Source organism: Harpia harpyja, chromosome 21 (genome assembly GCF_026419915.1).
Source record: "Harpia harpyja isolate bHarHar1 chromosome 21, bHarHar1 primary haplotype, whole genome shotgun sequence".
NCBI classification, from domain to species: Eukaryota; Metazoa; Chordata; class Aves; order Accipitriformes; family Accipitridae; genus Harpia; species Harpia harpyja.
This window is the reverse complement of record NC_068960.1, coordinates 17,903,896-17,923,765: the sequence shown is the minus strand read 5'-3', so window position 1 is coordinate 17,923,765 and position 19,870 is coordinate 17,903,896. Positions and strand designations below refer to the sequence as shown.

General features: G+C 42.3%; 1 protein-coding gene across 6 annotated transcripts in view; it reads right to left on the bottom strand.

The window, feature by feature from the left end:
- DNAAF8 (dynein axonemal assembly factor 8) overlaps positions 1-19,870 on the bottom strand; it is a 96,551-nt gene that overhangs the window by 5,295 nt on the left and 71,386 nt on the right. For 3 of the 6 annotated variants that reach the window (XM_052772981.1, XM_052772982.1, XM_052772983.1), the window contains 6 exons: positions 17,994-18,163; positions 12,413-12,608; positions 8,628-8,722; positions 6,999-7,119; positions 4,169-4,386; positions 2,482-2,564 (listed from right to left, as the gene is read on the bottom strand). In XM_052772981.1, coding sequence (XP_052628941.1) covers positions 2,482-2,564; positions 4,169-4,386; positions 6,999-7,119; positions 8,628-8,722; positions 12,413-12,608; positions 17,994-18,163 — 883 coding nt within the window. Of the gene's footprint in view, positions 1-2,481; positions 2,565-4,016; positions 4,387-6,998; positions 7,120-8,627; positions 8,723-12,412; positions 12,609-17,993; positions 18,164-19,870 lie in introns of those variants that run through there. The other 3 variants (XR_008232844.1, XM_052772984.1, XM_052772986.1) reach the window with 3 other exon arrangements.

Genomic DNA, 19,870 nt, shown 5'->3' with positions numbered 1-19,870 from the left:
GTTCTTCCTGCCCTTTGGTGCAGAAATAATGCCTTCATGCATGTTCAGAGAACAGAGAGAATGGGCACTGCTGCTGCTGAACAATAACCACTGCACAGTTATGAGGGTCTGTGTCTGTCTTCAAGGCAACTGCTCTGCACAGCACATCCTCCAGTGATTGAATGTCTCTGCTTGATGTACCACTGCTAGAGCTGGCTTAGGAAAGCTTTAATAGGCTCTGAACTACGAGCAGTTATACTGGCAAAGCCTGCATTGTTCCTCTCAACACCTGATGCCTCCTCCTTATCACAGCCCATCTCTGACATCATATCCCATGCTTCTATACAGATGGCAACTTTTCTCCCCGTGGCACAAAGCCCAAGTAATGTGGTTCAGCTGTGAATCAACTCCCAGGGCCGTAAAATAATCTCTTACACCATGGTGCTTCAGCAATGCAGCTGAAATGCAGGCCACAACCTGTGCAGGTATTGGAATCTTGGGCCATGGCAGTAAGAGTGAAATAAATATACAGTGATTTACTCAGTACAAGAAAGGTCACGTGGCTCCTGCTGATGGAGTCATAAGTGCAATTAACCTCAGACGTTATTTTGAAATGTTTATAAACTAGGCAATGAAGATGTCTTAGCATGAAGTGTCCTTATGAGACACTAGGTAAGTCAGGCTGGGTTTTCAAAGACATTTGCAAAGTTGATTTTAAACAATATGATGGCTTATGATACAATATGGGTATGAGTTTACTGTTGGCTAAAGTTGATCTACCAGCAGATCACTGCCTCCACTCCTCCCCATCCTTGGGCATACCTTGCTGCCCCTCCTCTTCACAAGCATCACTGATCATGAAGGCAAATTTTTTTTGTAGAGCTGCTTTTAAATGGCTGCATGATCACTACTTCTGGCACTGGGGTAAGAGGCAGAGTGGATCTTGCCATTTGGGAGTGCCCCCTAACAGCCATAATTTATGCACATGTATTTTGCAGTTCGGCAAGGAAGTTTATCCTTTGTACAGACAGCCATACTGGCACAGACTGGGATGAGGGGTGAAAGATGCAGCTGAGACTGGCACCCATTCCTCCCTGCTTCCTTCTCAGCCCCTCGGCTCACTGTGAATAGCAGTGAGAAGCCACTGCAAAGTTTGCTCTGAGGGTGCTGCCTTGAGACTGGCAATCTTAAAATATATCAAGTTAAGCCTACAGAAGAGGGAAGCACTCTTTGCAGCTGATCTTGTTATGCAGCACCCATCACTGATGAGCAAAAGCCTGGGGAAAATAAAGAGGTGGGGATCTTGTATTGTCTCTCCCAAAACTACCTTCAGCAGTGATTTCTGGGGTTCTCAACAGCTTACTTTTTTCCTGTAAACAGGGAAAGTGGGACAAAACTCACTAGAAAGGTCTTCAGTAACTTGCTCTTTGCTTCCCCTTAGTGCTGTACCTTACCGGGTGAACGGTCTGGGATGTGGCTCCCAAGGGTGCAATTTTAACTCAATGGGAGCAATGTCTGAATTTTGTCATTAGCTTAAAAACATTTCTGAAAAGTTACCGATGAAATTTGTTCCAACTGTTCTTCCCAGGTGTGGCCTTGTGACTGAGCATCGTAACATTTCATCAAAGTATGAGAACTCCAAGGTGTCTACCAGATTGGATATTCAGATTTGATCCCCTTGATGTTTGTAAACTCCAGCATCCTTGAATTCCTTATTCCTGTCCCATTGACAGTGTTATCTGGAAGTCCTCCAAATGGTACAGCCAAAGTCACAACAGTCTTATTGGTGTGGCTGATGGACTGCTCTATGCCAAATGTGTCAGAAAAAAGATTCTCTTGGCTTCCTTTCCCCGAGGAAACCCTGTGCAGGAACTACACATCACATTGCCAAATACCAGCCCCTGTGCAAGGAAACTTTCCCTCTGGGGAACAGTGGGTTAATTGGCCTGATAATCATTCTATTTCACTAATCAGTCCCTGTAGAGGGGTTCTGTTTGTTTTATCAGGCTTAGACATCCTCTACCCAGCATTTCTGGTGATTTATTTAAGAGGCTAATTTTTGATTTTGCTTTCTGTTGTTATTTTAAGTATTTTTTTCATAGCAAACATAGAATCTGCTAAGATATTTCTCCTAGGAATTTTATTGATTCAGCAGGTCTATTCCCAATGTGAGCCCTTATTTCAGAGAGACCCCTGTATTTGTGGAGCCATGCTGCCAAGCCTCACAGACACTCCAAGTCTTTAACAAACACCACAACTCAGTATTTAAGGTCCTGAGTATAGGACACATGACTTCAAAACTGGGGAACACTCTCAGGTATTGACCCATTAACAACAACATAACTTAGGAAGAATGGGTTGCCTTTGAGTGGCACCTGACCTCATGGGAGTCTGAACTGGAACTGAATTACAGAGAAGAAAGTCAGCTGCCCTCCTTCAGATCACAAGCTCTCTACCAGGGGGTTGAGACACTGCTGTTAAAGTGATATTGTCCTCACTTACCTGTCCAGCAGGGAGTCGAAGCAAATGACCGCATTGTCTCGCTGTGCTGCTAGCACCAGACACAAACCATCCATTAAGAGGGACTACAAGAGAGGGAAGAACAGAGCTTTGGTGTTGCTATCCACTTAAATAAGTCTGTAAGCCTTACTGATGAACCGCTGACAGCGCAGATAACTGCTTGTGTGCTGTGTGAGGGGATGAAAGTCACAAAGCGACAGACTCTTTCAAATAGAAAGAGTATCATGTCTGAACTGTTAGTTATCCTGCACCTATGGCATACTATTATTCCTGTTCCCTTCTCTCAGAGTGAAAATAAGCAGGTTACTTAGGTGTGTTATTCAGTCACTAAGTCTGCTGGAAGCAGGAATATGGAGATAACAGTAAATGTTGAGATGTTGTAGCAGAAACACTTATTACTTGAAGGAGCCCATCTCCCTTCTGGCAAGGAAAAGCAAGTGCTGTAATGTTCACCTTTGGCTCAGCAATGCCAGACCCTTCTGGAAACATGCCAGCTCTGCCCAGAGTAATTAATCTCTGACAGGAGGAAGTTCTTCCATCACCAGGAAAGCAGTGCTGCTGCCATGGCTCTCCTTCCCACAGGCCGATTTGCTTTGTCCTTCCTAGAGAGCTGTGCACATTCCCGTGTGCAGAGGGATGGCCTCCTCAGGGGAACCACAGGAGAAGAAAGTAGTGCTTAGACTAATTGGATGCTAGATGTAATTGCTATTCTATACAGATGTACTTCAAAGGAATGCTGTCAGTTTAAAAAAATCACAACCTCAAAAGATCTTACCTGTTCTTATTACAGATAACACCTAAGACTCTTATAACTGAAAGGCTGGAAGCACAAATGTTTGTCTGTGTTTTTTCAGAGGGACTGCTGTGTGTCTCTGACAGCCCTTTGTTGATTGCTACTTCCAGTGTAAGTAGCTTCCCCCCTTGTTTACTCTGGGCTTCTGACAGCACTTTCTTGCACATTCTACCTTACTGCTTTGCCCTAGTAAGGTTCCTGAAGTGGTGGACTTCTCCTACACCAAGTGCAAAGAGAAAAACAGTCTGGGCCAGATACATTGCTTTACATCAGCAGAGTATCTCCTCGCCTCAGAAGCACATCTGATGCTTAAGCCCCGTAAGCACTTGCTCAAACCCCATGCTGGACTGCGGCTTGAGCTGTCAGCACCAACTAAACAAGAAGCAAAATGAAATCTCTGCCTAGGACTCCAGGGCACAGTCCAAAAAGTGGAAGGGTTATTTAGCATTGTAGAAGAGGATTAATGGGGTGCGATTACAGAAAGGGAAATAGAAACTGTATTTATGTGGAAAACCAAGACAGGATACAGCAGCAGAACGTACATAATAGCAGCAACTGTGCACTGATAGGCGAATGGAATAAAACGTTTAAACGGGGATGTGCCGTTCACATTAAGTATACGTTCACACATAACGATGTCAAGGTTAGGTGTCAGTGAGCTAGTGGAGATACAGGAACACAAGGTAGGGACTAGCAAGCAAGGCACGTTGCCCACATTACTTACCAGTAGTATTAGAGCTCAGATGCAGTGCTGTGCTAATACTGCTACCAAAGCAAGTTTGCTCAGAGCTAGCCTGGATATCTTAGCACAGCAGGGCATTAAAAGGCTCTTCTTTTATGCAAAGGAAGCAAAGCATGACTCCAGCTGTTTCATACCTTTGCTGCAACACTGCTCTTTGCCCTGCTTAGTGTCTCAGAGATGCAGTGAGCTTGTGGCGCATCCAGGACAGTGAGGCGTACTCCAGTCACTGTGAAATCTTTGCCAATAAGCTGATCAAGCAGTTCGACATAAGGTGGGTGCTCTGAACCCCGAAGGATTATCCCAGGCAATATGAGGCAAGTGGTTTGGCAGAGGTTATCAAGCAATGGCCGATCTGATGGGAAAAGATCAAAACACAACAGATGCTTGTTTTATATCTACACCCCATAACCATTAGCCCTCTAAGTAATTCTTCTCTGCCACAGACAAGTAACTGGAAGATCAGAGGCACTCAGGCATTGCTAGATCGTTTGGGATGTTCACAGATGCAATTGCTCATCCTGAACTGTCAAAATGCTGTATGCCTATGTGTACGTTATCTGGAGATCACAAGACAGCAGTAGTGACCCCATTTCAGGAGTCAGACAAGGACAACTGCTGGTTTGCTACAGGAGATACTATTCCATTTAATTTCTTCCAAGCAAAGAAATCTGTTAATCCAGCTGCTTTTATAATCCAAAATGTAATTCTGATCAGCATACATAAGACTTAATGTATTTCATATTTTCCTCATGATAAATCTGTCCGTCCATTAAGCAGCAGCTTTGTGATAATTATTTGCTGAAAGGAGAGGTTTCTTTGTGTGCAAGAGCTACCTCTAGTGTTCAAGATGAGGCCATAAAGTGAATGATGTGTCTGGCTTGCTGGAGGCGCTTACTATATTGTGCCTGACAGTTCAGAGATCACATGTACTTGCTTTTCCAGGACAGTAACTCTTTGAAATATATTTTCTGAGACACAAACACATCAGGGCTGTACACTGTTTTCCTTTTTACTCTGCTTAGACATCTTCAAAGCAAAGACATCCTCCTGCAGCAGGAAATTAGGGACACACATTTTGAGATTTGCTCCCAGCACGGGGCTGTACAAAGCTTGTGGAATATGTAAGCTTTCTCCACAACAAGCTATTTTTTTTAAATTTCATTTTATTTTCTGAAATCTTTTCTAAAAATCAAGAAGTGCTTCAGTCACAGCAGACCTGTGCTATAGGCCTGATCCTTTCCCATTGTGCAGTAAGTTGATGAGGGAAATACCCTGCCTGTCAGCAATAGCAACACACAATATTTTGGACTGGGAACACCTGCAAGTCTCCTCTCACTGCAGCTTTGTGCTCTGAACACAGCTTGAGCTGAGATACCCCACCAGAAACACAGCAATGTGATCACATCTCTGCTGCTACCCAGACGAAGTCAGATAGCTACATGCAGAACAGCCTGGTCATCTCAAAAAAGCTGCTGTTACATACTCACAGTTGCCAAGCTCTCATTTCAGGACTCATACAACAGCTTGGGAATGTCAGTAATGTTGTGAGATAGGCCTCACTCCTTGCCGCAGGCATCAGTTAAGTCCTAAACCTTCATGCAGTCAGTCTCTGATGTAGTAGTGTGCAACGTAAGAAGAGGAGCTTGCCTGAGGATTTGCGATTTTTGTAATGATCATGAAGCATGCGCAGGGCATAGCCCAAAGCCAGCGTAAGACAGGGGAAAGAATTCATGGATAATTACCTTGGGAAAAATCCTCCTTCAGAGACCCCCTACGCAAAAGTGACTTGGTGAGTACCAAGCAGCTATGCTGTCATTAAGGTAAAGGCTTTGACTTACCACAATCCTCCTTGCACTCATACATGTGCTGTCTCATGCACCTGCTGGTATGGGGTCAATGCCCAAAAGTCCTGTATCAGTAAGCGTTTAAGGTAGGAGGTGATGGTCTGTAATTCTCTAGCATTTTTATCATATTCTTCTGCCAGTGCACAACAATCTTGTGGTTTTACTGCTGGGATTAACAACTGCACCAATCAAGTGCAGCGCAGGAACGTTTTCTCAGCTGCCCACCCTCCTGCTTGCCAGTCACATCAGAACTGAAGCTACAGGAATAAGAATGACCTGGTTTCCAACACATCTGCTCCCCAGTGAACACCACAGGGATACTTTACCTGGTCACTTCTTGTTTATAAAGGCTTGGGATCAATCCACAGTATCCCAACATGGAAGCATCCCCATGTGTTAGTTACATCTCCTGTCATAAATGGTGCTGCATCACAGCCTGTATTGTATACATGCCTATCAAGTAAAATAAACAGAAAAGACCCAGAGAAACTGTAGGCATCTGAGGGAACTGACAGGCTTGCTGAAGCTTCAACTTCAAATCAAAGTCAGACCAGCGATAACTGGAAGTCATTTAGAGCTGGCAGCTGTTCAGCAGCTAGTGGGAACTGAATGAGCTCTCAGTCCAGTTCCTGAGAGTTAGATGTCCATACTGCCAGAAGCACTCCCTGCATAAATTGTTATTTATCTAGTCACAGAACAAAATGTCTCACAATTGCCCATCCCTATGGTGCCTTTGCGTCTCCTGTGGCGGGCTTTGAATGGACATGCAAAGCGCCGTGGCCAAGTTGGTGTTGAAATGCATTGTAAAAGTTCAGCAGAGAAACGTGCACAGTTGCTTACTCTAGCTGTGTTGACAGTGCTTGTTCTTCTGCTGGTGATAAGGTCAGCACTTCTGAACAGCCCTATATTTAAACCCATGAAAGCACTGGCAGTGGAAAGGCCTGGCAGGTAAACAGTTAAATGGCTGGACTCCACTGGAGCTGTTCTTTGCAGCTCAGAGTTGTCTCTCCCTTCTGAAAGGACATCAATACCAAATCTTGCTGCCACCAGATGGTTTGTCTTGCTGTCCAATTAATCAATAACAGTCTCAATCTATAACAAGAATTACGCATTTCCTTACCAAGATTGCATGGTTGTTCAGAGCCCAATAAATTGAGTTGCCCTCCTGTTTCACATTTTATGATCCTGCGCTGCTTGTTGATTTCCAAACTGACTATGGGGTCACGTTTCAGGTTATAGATCTGCAGGAGGGAAGGGAGGGAGAGAGAGGCAAGTCATGTGAACACCATTACCTGATCAGGAAGGATAACACTTCTTAAGTATTGATTCAGGCAAGCTGTGAAGCTCTTGTTGGTGTCGTGTACTTCTGTAATTGCCAGCCTAGAAAACACCTGCTTGTCTAGAGATAGAAGAACATTTTGCATGCATTCTTTTTTAGTGTGGCTTAATTCAGTACAGCATCTTGTCATCATTTTAAAGGTCCTATATTCGGACATCTTTCTAAGATCTCTGCTCCCAGCTTTCCAAGGCCAGAAACTCAAGGACTGTGAGTGTCTGACATCTTTATCCAGTGCCACACTGATGTGTAGCAGCTCCCTTCTGTCTCTGAATGAACTGGCACATCCATGCATCCCAGCACAGTGCAGTCATGATGCTCTGGACTGAGTTGCAGAGGGAAAGCATTCACATTAGTGAAGCATATTACAGATGTGGCCGGCTGCTTCCAGTTCCAGAGCTAATCTCCTTGGACTAACTCAGCTGGGTCACCTCTGTGCCACTTGGACATAACAAGGCTCAAAAATTTCCACACCTTCACTGAGTATAACCCAATCATTTCAAACTCTGGTTTTGAGAAGAAAATGATCAGAGTAGAAACCACATACAAAACTAGTTGAACAGGAAAGATATATTGTTTCATTTTAGCTATTGGCAAATTACAGTGGTTTGAATCAGAGACCAGCAGCTACATAGTGTGAAGGGCCAGATGAGCAGGAGTGGGCCACACCAGTACTGGTAGGCTTCTCGGCACTGCCTACAATGCAAACCAAGAGGTAAGAGTCCAAGTCTTTATGCCTCTACCTGTGGGCAGGGAAGGATGCAGGCACCCAGCAGCTCTGTAAACTGCTTGTACTTTACAGCATGAGATGTCTTACATGAGACAGCTCCACCCTTTTCATTGCTGTGGACTGGTGGTACCTTTGCTGACAGGGCACAAGGGACAACATCCTTGTCACACAAATAGGGCAGTGCTCCATGCTGTGAGCATGTGGATGTGTACAGACTCTGTGGGAGACATTCAGCAACCAGCGAGTTACATTATCAGCTGTCCCAATTCATCTCCATTCCTGAACACTACATGAGAAAAGCTGGTAAAAAAACCCAGCCTGTGGGCCAACTGTGTCATAGCAATCATTGATGATGTTGTTATCCCTCCCTGTAACCTGCTTCCAAAGTGATGTTGACTCTATCTGGGAACTTTGCTACTGAAGTATGAGCCCTCCTGAATTTACAGCACAGGTTACCAAACAAACATATCTAAAAAAGCACTCTTCCACCGAGACTGTCTGGTTCAATACAAAGTTAGCACATTGTGGTAGGAACATTCACAGGAGAAGGAAAACTCGGCAGCTGGTGAAACACAGCAAAAAAAGCATTATCTAAAGCATAATAGGAAAGAAGTCATGGGATAAGGGCCAAAGCCATTGCTCTGACACAGCAGGATACTTCTCAGGAAAGGGCAGAATCCTACCTCTTCCTCCTCTAATGTCTGACACTCGGCGCAGCACAGTCCTTCTGGGAAAAACAGCTTCATATCCCGGACAGCTATTTGATAGGATTTGGAGCCTGAGAGATAAATACAATGAGAAGATTCTCTCAGGCCATGAATTAAACATTCTCTAGACTCACACTCATCTTTCTGAGAGATTGATGATGTGCAACTTACTGAAGTAATTGCTTTAAAGGCCAGCTGTTCTGTACAGTAATAGCAAACATTTAAAACCATTATATTTAGAATTGTTCCATTGCCTTCTTGGTATTTTGATTCTGTCCTATTATCACTCAGCTTTTTCTTCATGTAAACAAGACTCCTTCTATTTCCTAACACTGTAGTCAAGGGAATCGTGTTAAGGAGCCAGTGAAACTCTTCAATACCAGCTCCAATCCCCCATTGTTGTTCCCTTGCTTCTGGATCACATCAGGCTGGTCTTACTGAATAGGAAGGAGCTACTAGTTAGTCAGACAAATGAGCTTAGTAACAATAATGCAAGTCCCAAATATGCTGGGGGCTCTGATTTACAACAGATTTCAGAATTAGTATGAGACATTACTGATAGCAGTGTATTATTCTATTCACCTGTGGTCAAGAAAGGTAAATTGAGACTGGAACAGGTACAGAGAAATAACGTGAGGATCACAGAAGGAATGGAGTATCATCTGAAGAGTTAGAACTAAAAGACCTTGGCTTGTTTGACCCAACATGACACAAAGCTGAGAAGGAATCTGATTTCTGATAAACACATCAGGGTAGAAAAGGTCAGAGAAGAAAAAAGAACTACTTAACATTAAAGTACAGGTATTGGCACAAGAACAAATGGATACAAACTGTATATGACTATCTTTAAGTTTGAAAACATAAGATTTCTAGCTATCAGAGCAGTGAAGTTCTGTCACAACCATCCAATTGGGGGGGATGCTTATGAAAGGGAATACAAGATGGGGTTGTCTGTGAGAGAATTAACTGAACTCAGTGACTTAAGAGGTCCCTCCAGGCTTAGCATCTGAGTATTTCCCTATAAAGCAACAGTGTTATAAAGCACTACTCTGAATGTTTTGAGATTTGTGGGTGGAAGATGTTAGAGAAGAAAAAGCTATTTCTATATAACTGGAGTTCAGATAGATTGTCAATGTGCTGGCACAGATCCATACTCCTGGGATACAAATACACAAAACGCAAACACCCTCTGAAATATTACCACCTTTGCAGGCTACCCATTCAAAGAATCATGTCTTACTGCTCTTAGAGCACTCAGCCCTGTTTGAACTTCATAATTCCAGGTATTGTATAGCCAGAGTCCTTAACACAGTAGTTTACAATCCTAAGATTGCATAAGTCACCAGTGTATACGTTGTGCTGGATCCTTTAAGTACCTCTATGTCAAATCTTCCTTGTTTAAATCATTGATGCCATTACAGAGGACACAAATGCTCCCAAAGCTAGCAACACTTTGCTCAAGGTATAAGACTGTATAAGATGCATGTGTAAGAGCTCTTTGGGTTCAAGAAAAGGCACTATACAATGACTTCATAAGACCCAGAAGAGATGAGAAGAGTGCAGGTTTACTTCTGCAGCTGAGCCTCAGAGTATTAAAACTGCATTACTTCATTCAACAGTATCACTGGAACCTGGTCTTCACCTTAACTGACTTTCCCCAGTCACTTTGGGAGGAAACACACAGCTAGAGTTTGCTCTACTTCAGCAAGATAGCATTAACTAGAGATCTTCCTCAGCTGGAGCAAAACTGAAAAAGCTTAGTATTCCCTCCTAGGAAAGGAAGATGGTCTTCCCCAGTACCCCAAATGATTACTCATGCAATGATTAAGCTCTTCCTGCTTAACTTGTAGGTAAATGTTTCACCCTTATTAGAGGGCAAGCTCTTGGAGGTGCAAGGGGTTGTGAACACTCCTTTCCTTATGGACAGACACCTCCTTGGCATAACAGCTGGATCAGATTCTTGAGTCAGAGTTAGTGAGTACATTAGCTACAGCTGCATCCATTATCTTTGAATGTGTGCAAGGATGGCTTTGTGAGCCAGCCATATAGCTGGCTCCAACAGAATGCACAATCTGGTCTCAGAGGGCAGGTGGTGGCCAGCTAGTTCAGCTCTGTGCTCAGCCCAGTCTTAGAAGGAAGCAGGGACCTGAAGGGAATCCCTAAGCAGACATCTGAGGGTTTCTCTAACACAGTAAGCGCTCTGTGGCTCCCAGTGAAAGACAAGATGAGACTCAGCCTCTCTTGCTAATATAAACTAATCTTTAACTGAGTTATGCTAGGGATGCTCTAACTGTAGCAGGAGTATCTTAAGTTTGGGGTATATATTACCCATTCTTAGCTGTGAATGATGAGTTCTCATTCTCAAGGCAACCTGGATACACAATCCATTAATCTTAGGAGCAAAAGCAGCAGGGGATGACAGCAGAAAAGTATTGGCTGAAGAGCCCTGACCATTTCTTTTGTGTAGGTAGATCCTGCTCTTCAGTCACTCCCACAGATGAGATCCTGTGAGTAATCATGGTCAAAGATCTCTCTCAGTTTAGTCTTGGTCCTAAGGATTATGATCATATCTGATTAATAAAAAAAAAAATTTAAAAAAAAAAAAAAAAAGGTTCTACATCAAGGGGTTGATTCTATTCCCCAAGCTGTACATGGTGGCTACTTCACTCTCTACCAGTTCTCCTCAAAAGACCACTTGACATGGACAAAAAGAGGGAGTGATTTGACAGCACAGGATACAATAGAAGGAGTCAAATAATCCAATGGATGTCAACAGGAAAGTGCTGGAACCTGAAGGCATACAGTGCCTGCTAGCTCACCTGTGTTCACAGAAACTATTGCTTTTATTATTTTTATATTCCTTTAACTACATATAGCACAATCAGTACCACACTGAGGAAAAACACTATTCATGGACAGTGAACTAATGATGCTTAATTCCTTAGGAATTTTGAATTACATCCTTCCCTCCTTGTGGCAACAGCCCAGGCCCCCTCCAGCAATACCCTCGGTTCTCTATAGGCCACTCTCTCCAGCAATACTTCCCCGTTTTCCCATCCTTCACCCACACTCTCAGCTATCTCCCATCCCACCCACCCAACATACACACTGCAACATCCTAGTTCCCCTGCTGCTGGCAGCTGAACTGTGAATGGTTCAGCAGACTGAGGGTGCTGACTAGCTGGTGTGCCTCCGTTGATGTGGCAGCTGGCAAGAGCCTCTCCAAATGGAAAACAGCTGAGTTTACCTGCTTTCCTCAGTGAGAGCAATTTTTGATCACCTTTCTCTAGCCAGCCATTAACATTTTGAGATGTTACAGGAACTCAGTATCTTGGAGTCTTTTATCCCTCTGAGAAATCTGGTTGCAGTTGGCCAATGGCTTATGAAGTTATCAGGAGGGGACTCACAAGCAGATAGAAGACAGATGGGTTCTTGGGGATAATTACAAAATAACCAAGCTAAACGTACAAAATGACCAAGCAGTGAAAAGATCAAAGGAAATCTGTTCTGATGGAAGACAGATCTAGGGCTGTTCTGGGAAAAAACCTTTTTTTAATATACCTTCTGGGAGAATATTTCATAGCTTGAGACATACTCAGCTCAGCCACCAAGAAAACAATGAAAGCTTCCTAGGGAATAATGGTCTCTACTGCCTGCCAAGGCTAGATCTGTATTGACAATGCAGGAGGTAACAGTACATAATATATTTTTTTTCCATTAGCATATCTGAGCCTTTGGACTTTTCTTTTACAAAAACCTACCGTAAAATCCATTTTGGACTGTGCTGATGCCATACTTAGCCCTCCAGAGGAATGGATCTAGTGCCTGGGCTAGCTTAGGATCCTCTGGCCCCAGTAAATCTATCAGCTTCTTCACAGCATTTGGCCTCTGAAGACACAGCACAAGAGCAGTGCCTGAGGTAAGGTAGGTACAATGAGCTTCTAAAACAGCAGGATCCTGAAAAGAAATAACAGAGATGGAAGACATTATACCGAACAGTGCTGGTGAGCACTGGGTACATCCCAGCTTTCCTTTGGCTAGACCCATCCTTGTTTGAAGCAAGCAGATCTGCCATTACTCCTTGCTTTCTCCCCTCTTTGTAATATACATGCTAGTGGTCTCTGCAGGCAGAGCTTCCAGAATATATACTGTGGCCACCAAGCCAGTATTTGTTGTGACATCCACCAGGTAATAGGCAGTCTAGTTCCCACCCTGAGTCCACACAGAGCTAAAGAAAAAGTTAAGCATTGAGCTTAAGTCATAGCAGCTTGTGGTTTTAGTCCCCATGGTCATAGATCAGCCAATGGTAGTTTTTACACATACAAACAACTGTAGCAGTAGTTTCCTAAAATCTTTTAGTAAGAAAGGAAACAAAATCCTATTTCTAAAGACAGAAAAACCTTGTTCTGTGACTTGTTCTGCATGTCTGTACATGCTAGGTACCAGAGGTGGAGTTCATTTTCAGGGGGTAAGGACAAAAACAAATTGCTACTCTACAGTTCAGTTGTCTACTGCTGAACCTTTGATTGATGCAATACCCTTTTCACTTTACCTTCGGTGTGACATATGGATAGGGTGGAAGCAATGGACATTAGCAATATCGACAGGGTCATAAATGCTCTGGGATAAGGAGCCATATTTAATTCTCTGGCTGATATAAAATGACGGATTACGAACACCAGAACTTTTCTTTTTGAATTCATGAAAGGAAGGACCCCCACACCCACCCTGCTGCTAGAGCTCAGCTTCTCCCAGAGGGTGGTAGAATTTCATACATTAGTTAGATCAGGACTTCAGAAATAGTGAGCTTAAAACAAGGAAGCTGAGAACAGGGTGCTAGATGGGGGCTGAAAGAAAACACTTCACCCTCCTGGCTTTGCCACTGATGCATTGCGCTCCATGACAAATTCCTCTACCTTTGTTTCTTTTCCAAGTGTGGTCAGTTCAGCCTGTGACCACTCCTGAGCAGAGATGTTCCTCTTGTAGCTGTGCAGGTCACAACACCCTGGGATCTTTATTTTAACTAAGGATGAGTGGTAATGATAACTAGCAACTACTGCACCAGCGAGAAGAGTGCAGTTTGTAGGCTGGAGACAGACATAATGATTGAGAAGCACGGGGAAAGGTAGCAAGTGCCTGGGGCAGAAGGCTACCAAGGGGCAGCAGGACACTCACAGCCTTGCTGAATGTTTTAATTAAGCAAAACGTTTGAAAGCCAGGCTTGTTGCAGATGTCTCTACTGAGCATGAGATCAGGGTGTCCATAGCAGCCACAGGCTGCCTCCCCCTGCCCCCTTCATCTTAATAAAGTGGCAGGAGCACCCAGCTCTGCCTTCCTGTGCTCCACAGTGCGGCAACACCTCTGCTGCAGAGAAGCTCTATGCCAGCACTATATGTTCAGCACAGCTTACAAACAGCAGCATTTTCAGCTCACTGGCTGAACTAAGCCATGGTTATTTACTTTTTTCCAATTTTTGAGGAAATGAAAACAAGGGGCAAAACCACCACTTGATTCAGCTGAATCACATTATTCAGCCCCCTAAAGGTTTTAACTCCTCTATTATTTCATCTTCTAAAAGCACCAGAATACGGCAATTCTGTAGATAAAACATTTCAAAAAGAAAATCCCATCATTTCATTTAAAAATATGGAGATAAAATACTTCAAGACCTCTTTTGCTTTTCTATCATATGAAACCATTCACTGACTTTGACCCAAATCATCTCTCTCACATTTCTCCTAAACTGCATTTCTAAGAAGTAGGCTATAAATTGAAAACCGTTGGCTCAATCCTGCTATTCTCCCCTATATCTGAAAATGCAAAATGATCCATGAGAACCCCCCCATGCTGAAATTGGTTAGTTATGTAAAGGATTTGATACAAGTTGTGATATTTGTCAAACCTCCCACCCCATGGAAATACAGGGCAAATGAAACCCTGGGATGTCAGTCACATCACATGACTACACATGCGATACGTACAGGAAAGTTTCACAGGCTCTCCTGTGATGAGAGCGCTCTGTTAGGTGAGGATGAAGAATTTCAGCATGTCACAGTACACTGCAAAATTTTGACATTCATTCAGTTCTATATAATACAAAATAAAACCTTTTTGCTTGAAAATTTTTGTTAGTTTTAAAAAATATGTATATAATCCACTTTTCTAAGGGCCTTCTCTTTGGCACATGAAAAACACTGATGACTTCATGAAAACTTTCAAAGGGACTGGATATAACATAGCAACATTCATCCACGTCAGAAACATCTGCAAAGGAAAACGTTCAAAGACATAGTTTCTGTTAAACAGACCATAATAAATGAAATGACTTTGTTCCAGAGCTTCTAAACAGTGCTTTTAGATCTACATAACAAAACCATTTTGTCTCTGTTTCCTGTCTTTCAGTTGTTCCCCAGCAAACGGGAAGACTTTGGGTTAAAGACGACATTGTTTCTAATTGCTACCAATGGTGTCAGGGAGTCAAGGTGACTTCTTTACTTCTGATATATCCTCACATCCGCTCTAGACTCTGCCTGCCAAATGATGCCTTTATTTACATCCTGCCTCCACACCATCTTCAAACCGTGTCCTTGCTGATACCCGAGCAGCTGCGGCAAGATTGCACATGTGCAGCTGACTTGAATTCAGTGAGCAATTTTGTTGATGCACACAGAGAGGAAGTTCCAGCTGTGCGTTGGCTCTGGAGGACTAACGGGATTAAAAAGCAGCAAAATTCTCCTTCTGCCTCCACCATTAGAATCACAAGATAGGACTGGAGGGAATCCATCAAGTTATTGAGTCCAGTGACCTGTTACTGCAGGCAATCATATCAGGTAATCCCCAACAGAATGGTCAGGTTCCACTATAAAAATCAAGCTTTCTAGCTAGCATGCAAACCGGCAAATCTCTGCAGGACTGGATCTGCTGGATAAGCGCAGAAAGGAGATACAGCCTCCACGGGCAGAACTCCCTCTGGGAGCAGTCGCTTCTCAGTCTGAACACAATCAGGTCATGCTAGGAGCTGAGAAGACAACGTCAGCTCTATTTACCTGACCTTTAGTTTTTAAAATTATTATTAAACTTCAGATAAAACGTATTATCATGGCTCCTGTGATTAGATAACCTCAGCAAACAGCAGACCAATCCATTATTTATTGTATGCCAAAGGCCAAAAGCTACTTAGAAGCTGAATGTTAGTATTTAAGTTGAAAAAGCAATCATGTATCTGAAATCATGTTGCTAAGGATATTTGTTGATGTGCATGTAAATAATACATTTGGTAGAGGAAGGAGTTGCTAGGTAGTCTTGCTACCAGTGAATAAACCCCAAATTTGCTATCAAGTACTATGTACACAAAACAAACTGGCACATTGCAGATCACATGGCAGTTTTCCAGGGATTTCTGGAGATGGATTTTGGATCAGGCTCTAGATGAGAAGGAGATAAAAAGCCCTGGACAGAATTTCTAGTAGGGTCAGACACACTGGCTCCATGTTCTTCAACAGGAGATGCTAAATTTCAGCAATTTGCCCCCATATTAAGAGCCTCATTTTAAAAACAGCACTGTATCCCATTGTCCCCTAACCTGAGAAACAGATCGACAATGAACATCACTCCAATTCAAACGCTTTATATGAAATTCAGCTGTGAAAAATAGTTGTGCCCCCACCAGCTGCCATTATAACACTTACAATCCAGATTTTCAAAATAACCCAGACCCTGAAGCATGCTGAGGCTTTTTGAAAATCTACCTACTTATCTTGGGAGCTCAGCCTTTTTCAGCCATCATAAGTGAAAGACTTTCAGATGTGTTCTAAAAATGAGAAGAAGCCCCGGTACAGTAGAAAGCATTTCCTACTGTCCATTCCCCCTTGCCAAAGGCAGTCTGTTATCTCTGCTTTCTCACTTCAAAACCTGGTTGTTTTTTTTCCATGAACAAAAACCCAATAGTCTGTAATTTTTAAACTCATTAGTCACCAGCTCTTCAAAGAAACTAAATCAATGCTCAACAGCTGCTCTAGTGTATTAGAGAATTCCAAAAACAAGTAAGAGAAAATTTTCATGAAACCACCTCTCTTCAAATTTACCCTGCATGTATCTGCATTACTTCCTGAGGTAAACATTTGGATTTTTTAAAATGGTTTCTGTTTCAGATGATCAACTAAGCATTTTTGTATTTAGCTGTATGATTAAAAGCCATATGGAAAAGCACTTCCCCATCAACTCTAAGAGCCACTATATCCCTCTTACCAGTGGTCTGTAAATATTTAAAAATCAAATGCTTGTGCTCCATTGCTTTGCTATCACGCAGAAGGTATTAATTGTTCCTGATTGATGGTTATGTTAGAGCACTGTCCTGGCATGTTCCTGTCTTCTTCTGGAAGACTCTTAAGAATTTCTAAGAGAGAGTGCTATAAACTCTCCCAGCTTAACCCAAGAGCAATATCGATTATAAAGGCTTGTTTTCTGTAAAAGTTAATTGGTTAAATGTCTTCATGAAACCAATCAAATAACAAGGATTTTTTTTTTCCCCCAAAGGGGGGGGGAATCTAACTCCTCTAAAATGCTCAGCTTTCAGTTTCCTGGCTTTCACAGTATCTTTACACTCATCTCGGGATATTTCAGGTTGGGAAAAAATTAATTTCTAATGCTATAAAAGAGCAGAAACATAGATCTAGTTTTAGCTAACGAAACCCCATAACACCTCAAGATTTAAGAACGATCTTTATTGTCTGTTAGACATTAGAAATGACAGTGACTCAATTTTCTCTCTTTGCAGGTCATTTTTACAGACTCTTAAACACATGCTCCTGGAACAGAGATTCAGCTGTATATGTAATGTAATATAAGGTAACAGGGCTCCAGAGGTTTATATTCTCTGGTAGTGCAATGAATGTTTCCCAGCTCCCAGGTTTAAACACATGGAAGGAAAACCAGGCACACGTGCAGAGGGTGTGGTATGCTCCTTAGATGTGCCCTGCCTGGAATGACCTTGGGGAATAAAGAGAGAACACCTGTTTTGCAGTGAAAGAGTCAGCATTGCAAATTAGCAACTAAACAGATTCCTGGGAGGTCTGTATTGCCCACATCCCCCAAACTTTTGTTTTAGAGAAACCAGGTCTGCTGCTTTATGGCATGCGATAAAAGAAACCATCAGCATGTCAGCTTTCTTTGTGTCTGATACCGGTGCAGATCTGATTGTTCTATATAGCTCACTACTAACAACAACTCAGAAATCCCGGATGGGAATTTTTGTTTTTTTCAGGAATGGATTATTCACTAGCTAACATATTTCCCCACTCTAAACCTAAGCATAGTCACAGATCTGCCAGTTTCTTAACAAACCTGTTTCACTTCAGAAGAAAGGAGTCTTAAGGCAATGTCTGGTTCTAGGTTTATGTGTTTCATCCCGACCACACTGAATTTTTCTAGGTCTAGTTTTCGGAGGATCCTTGCAAGACTATGGCTCCAGGCACCAGGTTTGATCAGCAGCACTGTGCAAAGAATCTGGGCTCCTGTAACAAAGCACACAAGTGAAACCCAAAGCTGCTCCTAGAAACAGATGTAAACCATACAGCAATATTTGTTTACTAGCCTGGACAGACATCTGTAGAAGAGGGTGATCTAAAAGCTGGCATGAAGTTCATAAAAATTTCAACAAAACAAGTCCATAAAAATACCTGTGCGTATAGGATTTTGGGTTTGATTTGTTTTGTTTGATTTTTAGATTAAAAATATATCTAAAACAGTCTCGGCTTGTAGATTCTTCTTTTTTTTGCAAGAAGTCTGCTCTGAGTCCAAAAAGTTTGTGGCAGGTCTGTAAGATAAGACTCAATCCATTCTATTATATAGGAATGTTTTAAAAGGGATGAGATATTCACTTTTACATTTTTCATGTAAACTGTAGTGATTATGTGATATAATCCTTAAGGCAGCTATTAAATTCTTATTCCTCACAGTTTATCTTTCAGTGTTCTGTATCTCTCAGAGCTGTGTTTCAGAGAGGCACTAACAAGTATGACAGGTCCCAATTAATGTTATAAACCTAAGAATTGTGTTCAGTAAAATTGAAATTTCAGCAAAAACTTTTTGCTTCTGACAAAGCTCTCGCAGTAGAGCTGCCAGCCAGGTGCAGCACTCAGTGTGCTATGAGAAACAGAAAATAAAACAGACCAAGATAGTTTTGCTGTCTGATGATACAAAATGTATTAAAAGGCAGAAAATGCATAAATTTAATTTTTAAATTACAGTATTTTCAAGTTATTAATTTTGCTAATCTAAAGTTCCTTATTACTAGGAATATAGTTAAGATTTTATCCTAATGACATCCTTTGAAGATTTAATGGCAACTATAGTGTTGGAATCAGTCAGCTAGGACCCATTAACTGCTGGTGCCTAACCCTATCAATTAGCATGAAGCATGGGGTAACAGTACTGCAGGCTGCTAAAATTGATCCATGATTATCTACTTGTGTACATAAAATGTCATTTTACATTTCCTGTACACCCCACTACTAATTATACAGATATTGATGCAATGAAGCATCAACAATGCTACATATAATTAATGCATGCTGTTATTTTCAAATGGCAAGAAGCATGTTGCTGATTCATGACAGAGAAATACAGGATCAAAAATAAAAAGCAAGATTACTGCCCCCCCACTTGATACAGAAACTTAACCCTTATGGTGCGGCTAGCCCTCCTATTAAAGATCTGCTATTTTCTTCACATCATTCTTGAACAGAAAGGTTTAAATGCCATAGCAACAGCCTGCAAGTGCAGAAGCAAGCCACTCAGATCCACTCAGCTGCTCGCATGCATAATGGCAATCTTGACTGTATACATTACATAACCGTTCATTGTCCTCAAGATGTTTTACTCACCATCTGCTATGTTTCTGGGCAAACATTCTCATTCTTGTGGTATGTGAATCACTACATGCTGCATATTTATGTACTTTGGACACTTCAGGAGTGATTTGTCTTATGTTACCTTGCCATCTTGGTCTGTTCAAAGACAAGTGTTGAAAACAGGTGGGACACCTTGCCACCTAGAGTTGGTTTTCTCTCCTCAGTGATTATAAGTAACAACAGTTAGAGAAAATACCGCTATCTATCAATGGAACAGTCTCTATTGATCATGAATTATCAGAGGCACCTGTTTGGCAGCCCTCAAACATGCCTGATTTCCATCTCCAGTTCTGGCTGTTTAGTGGCCTT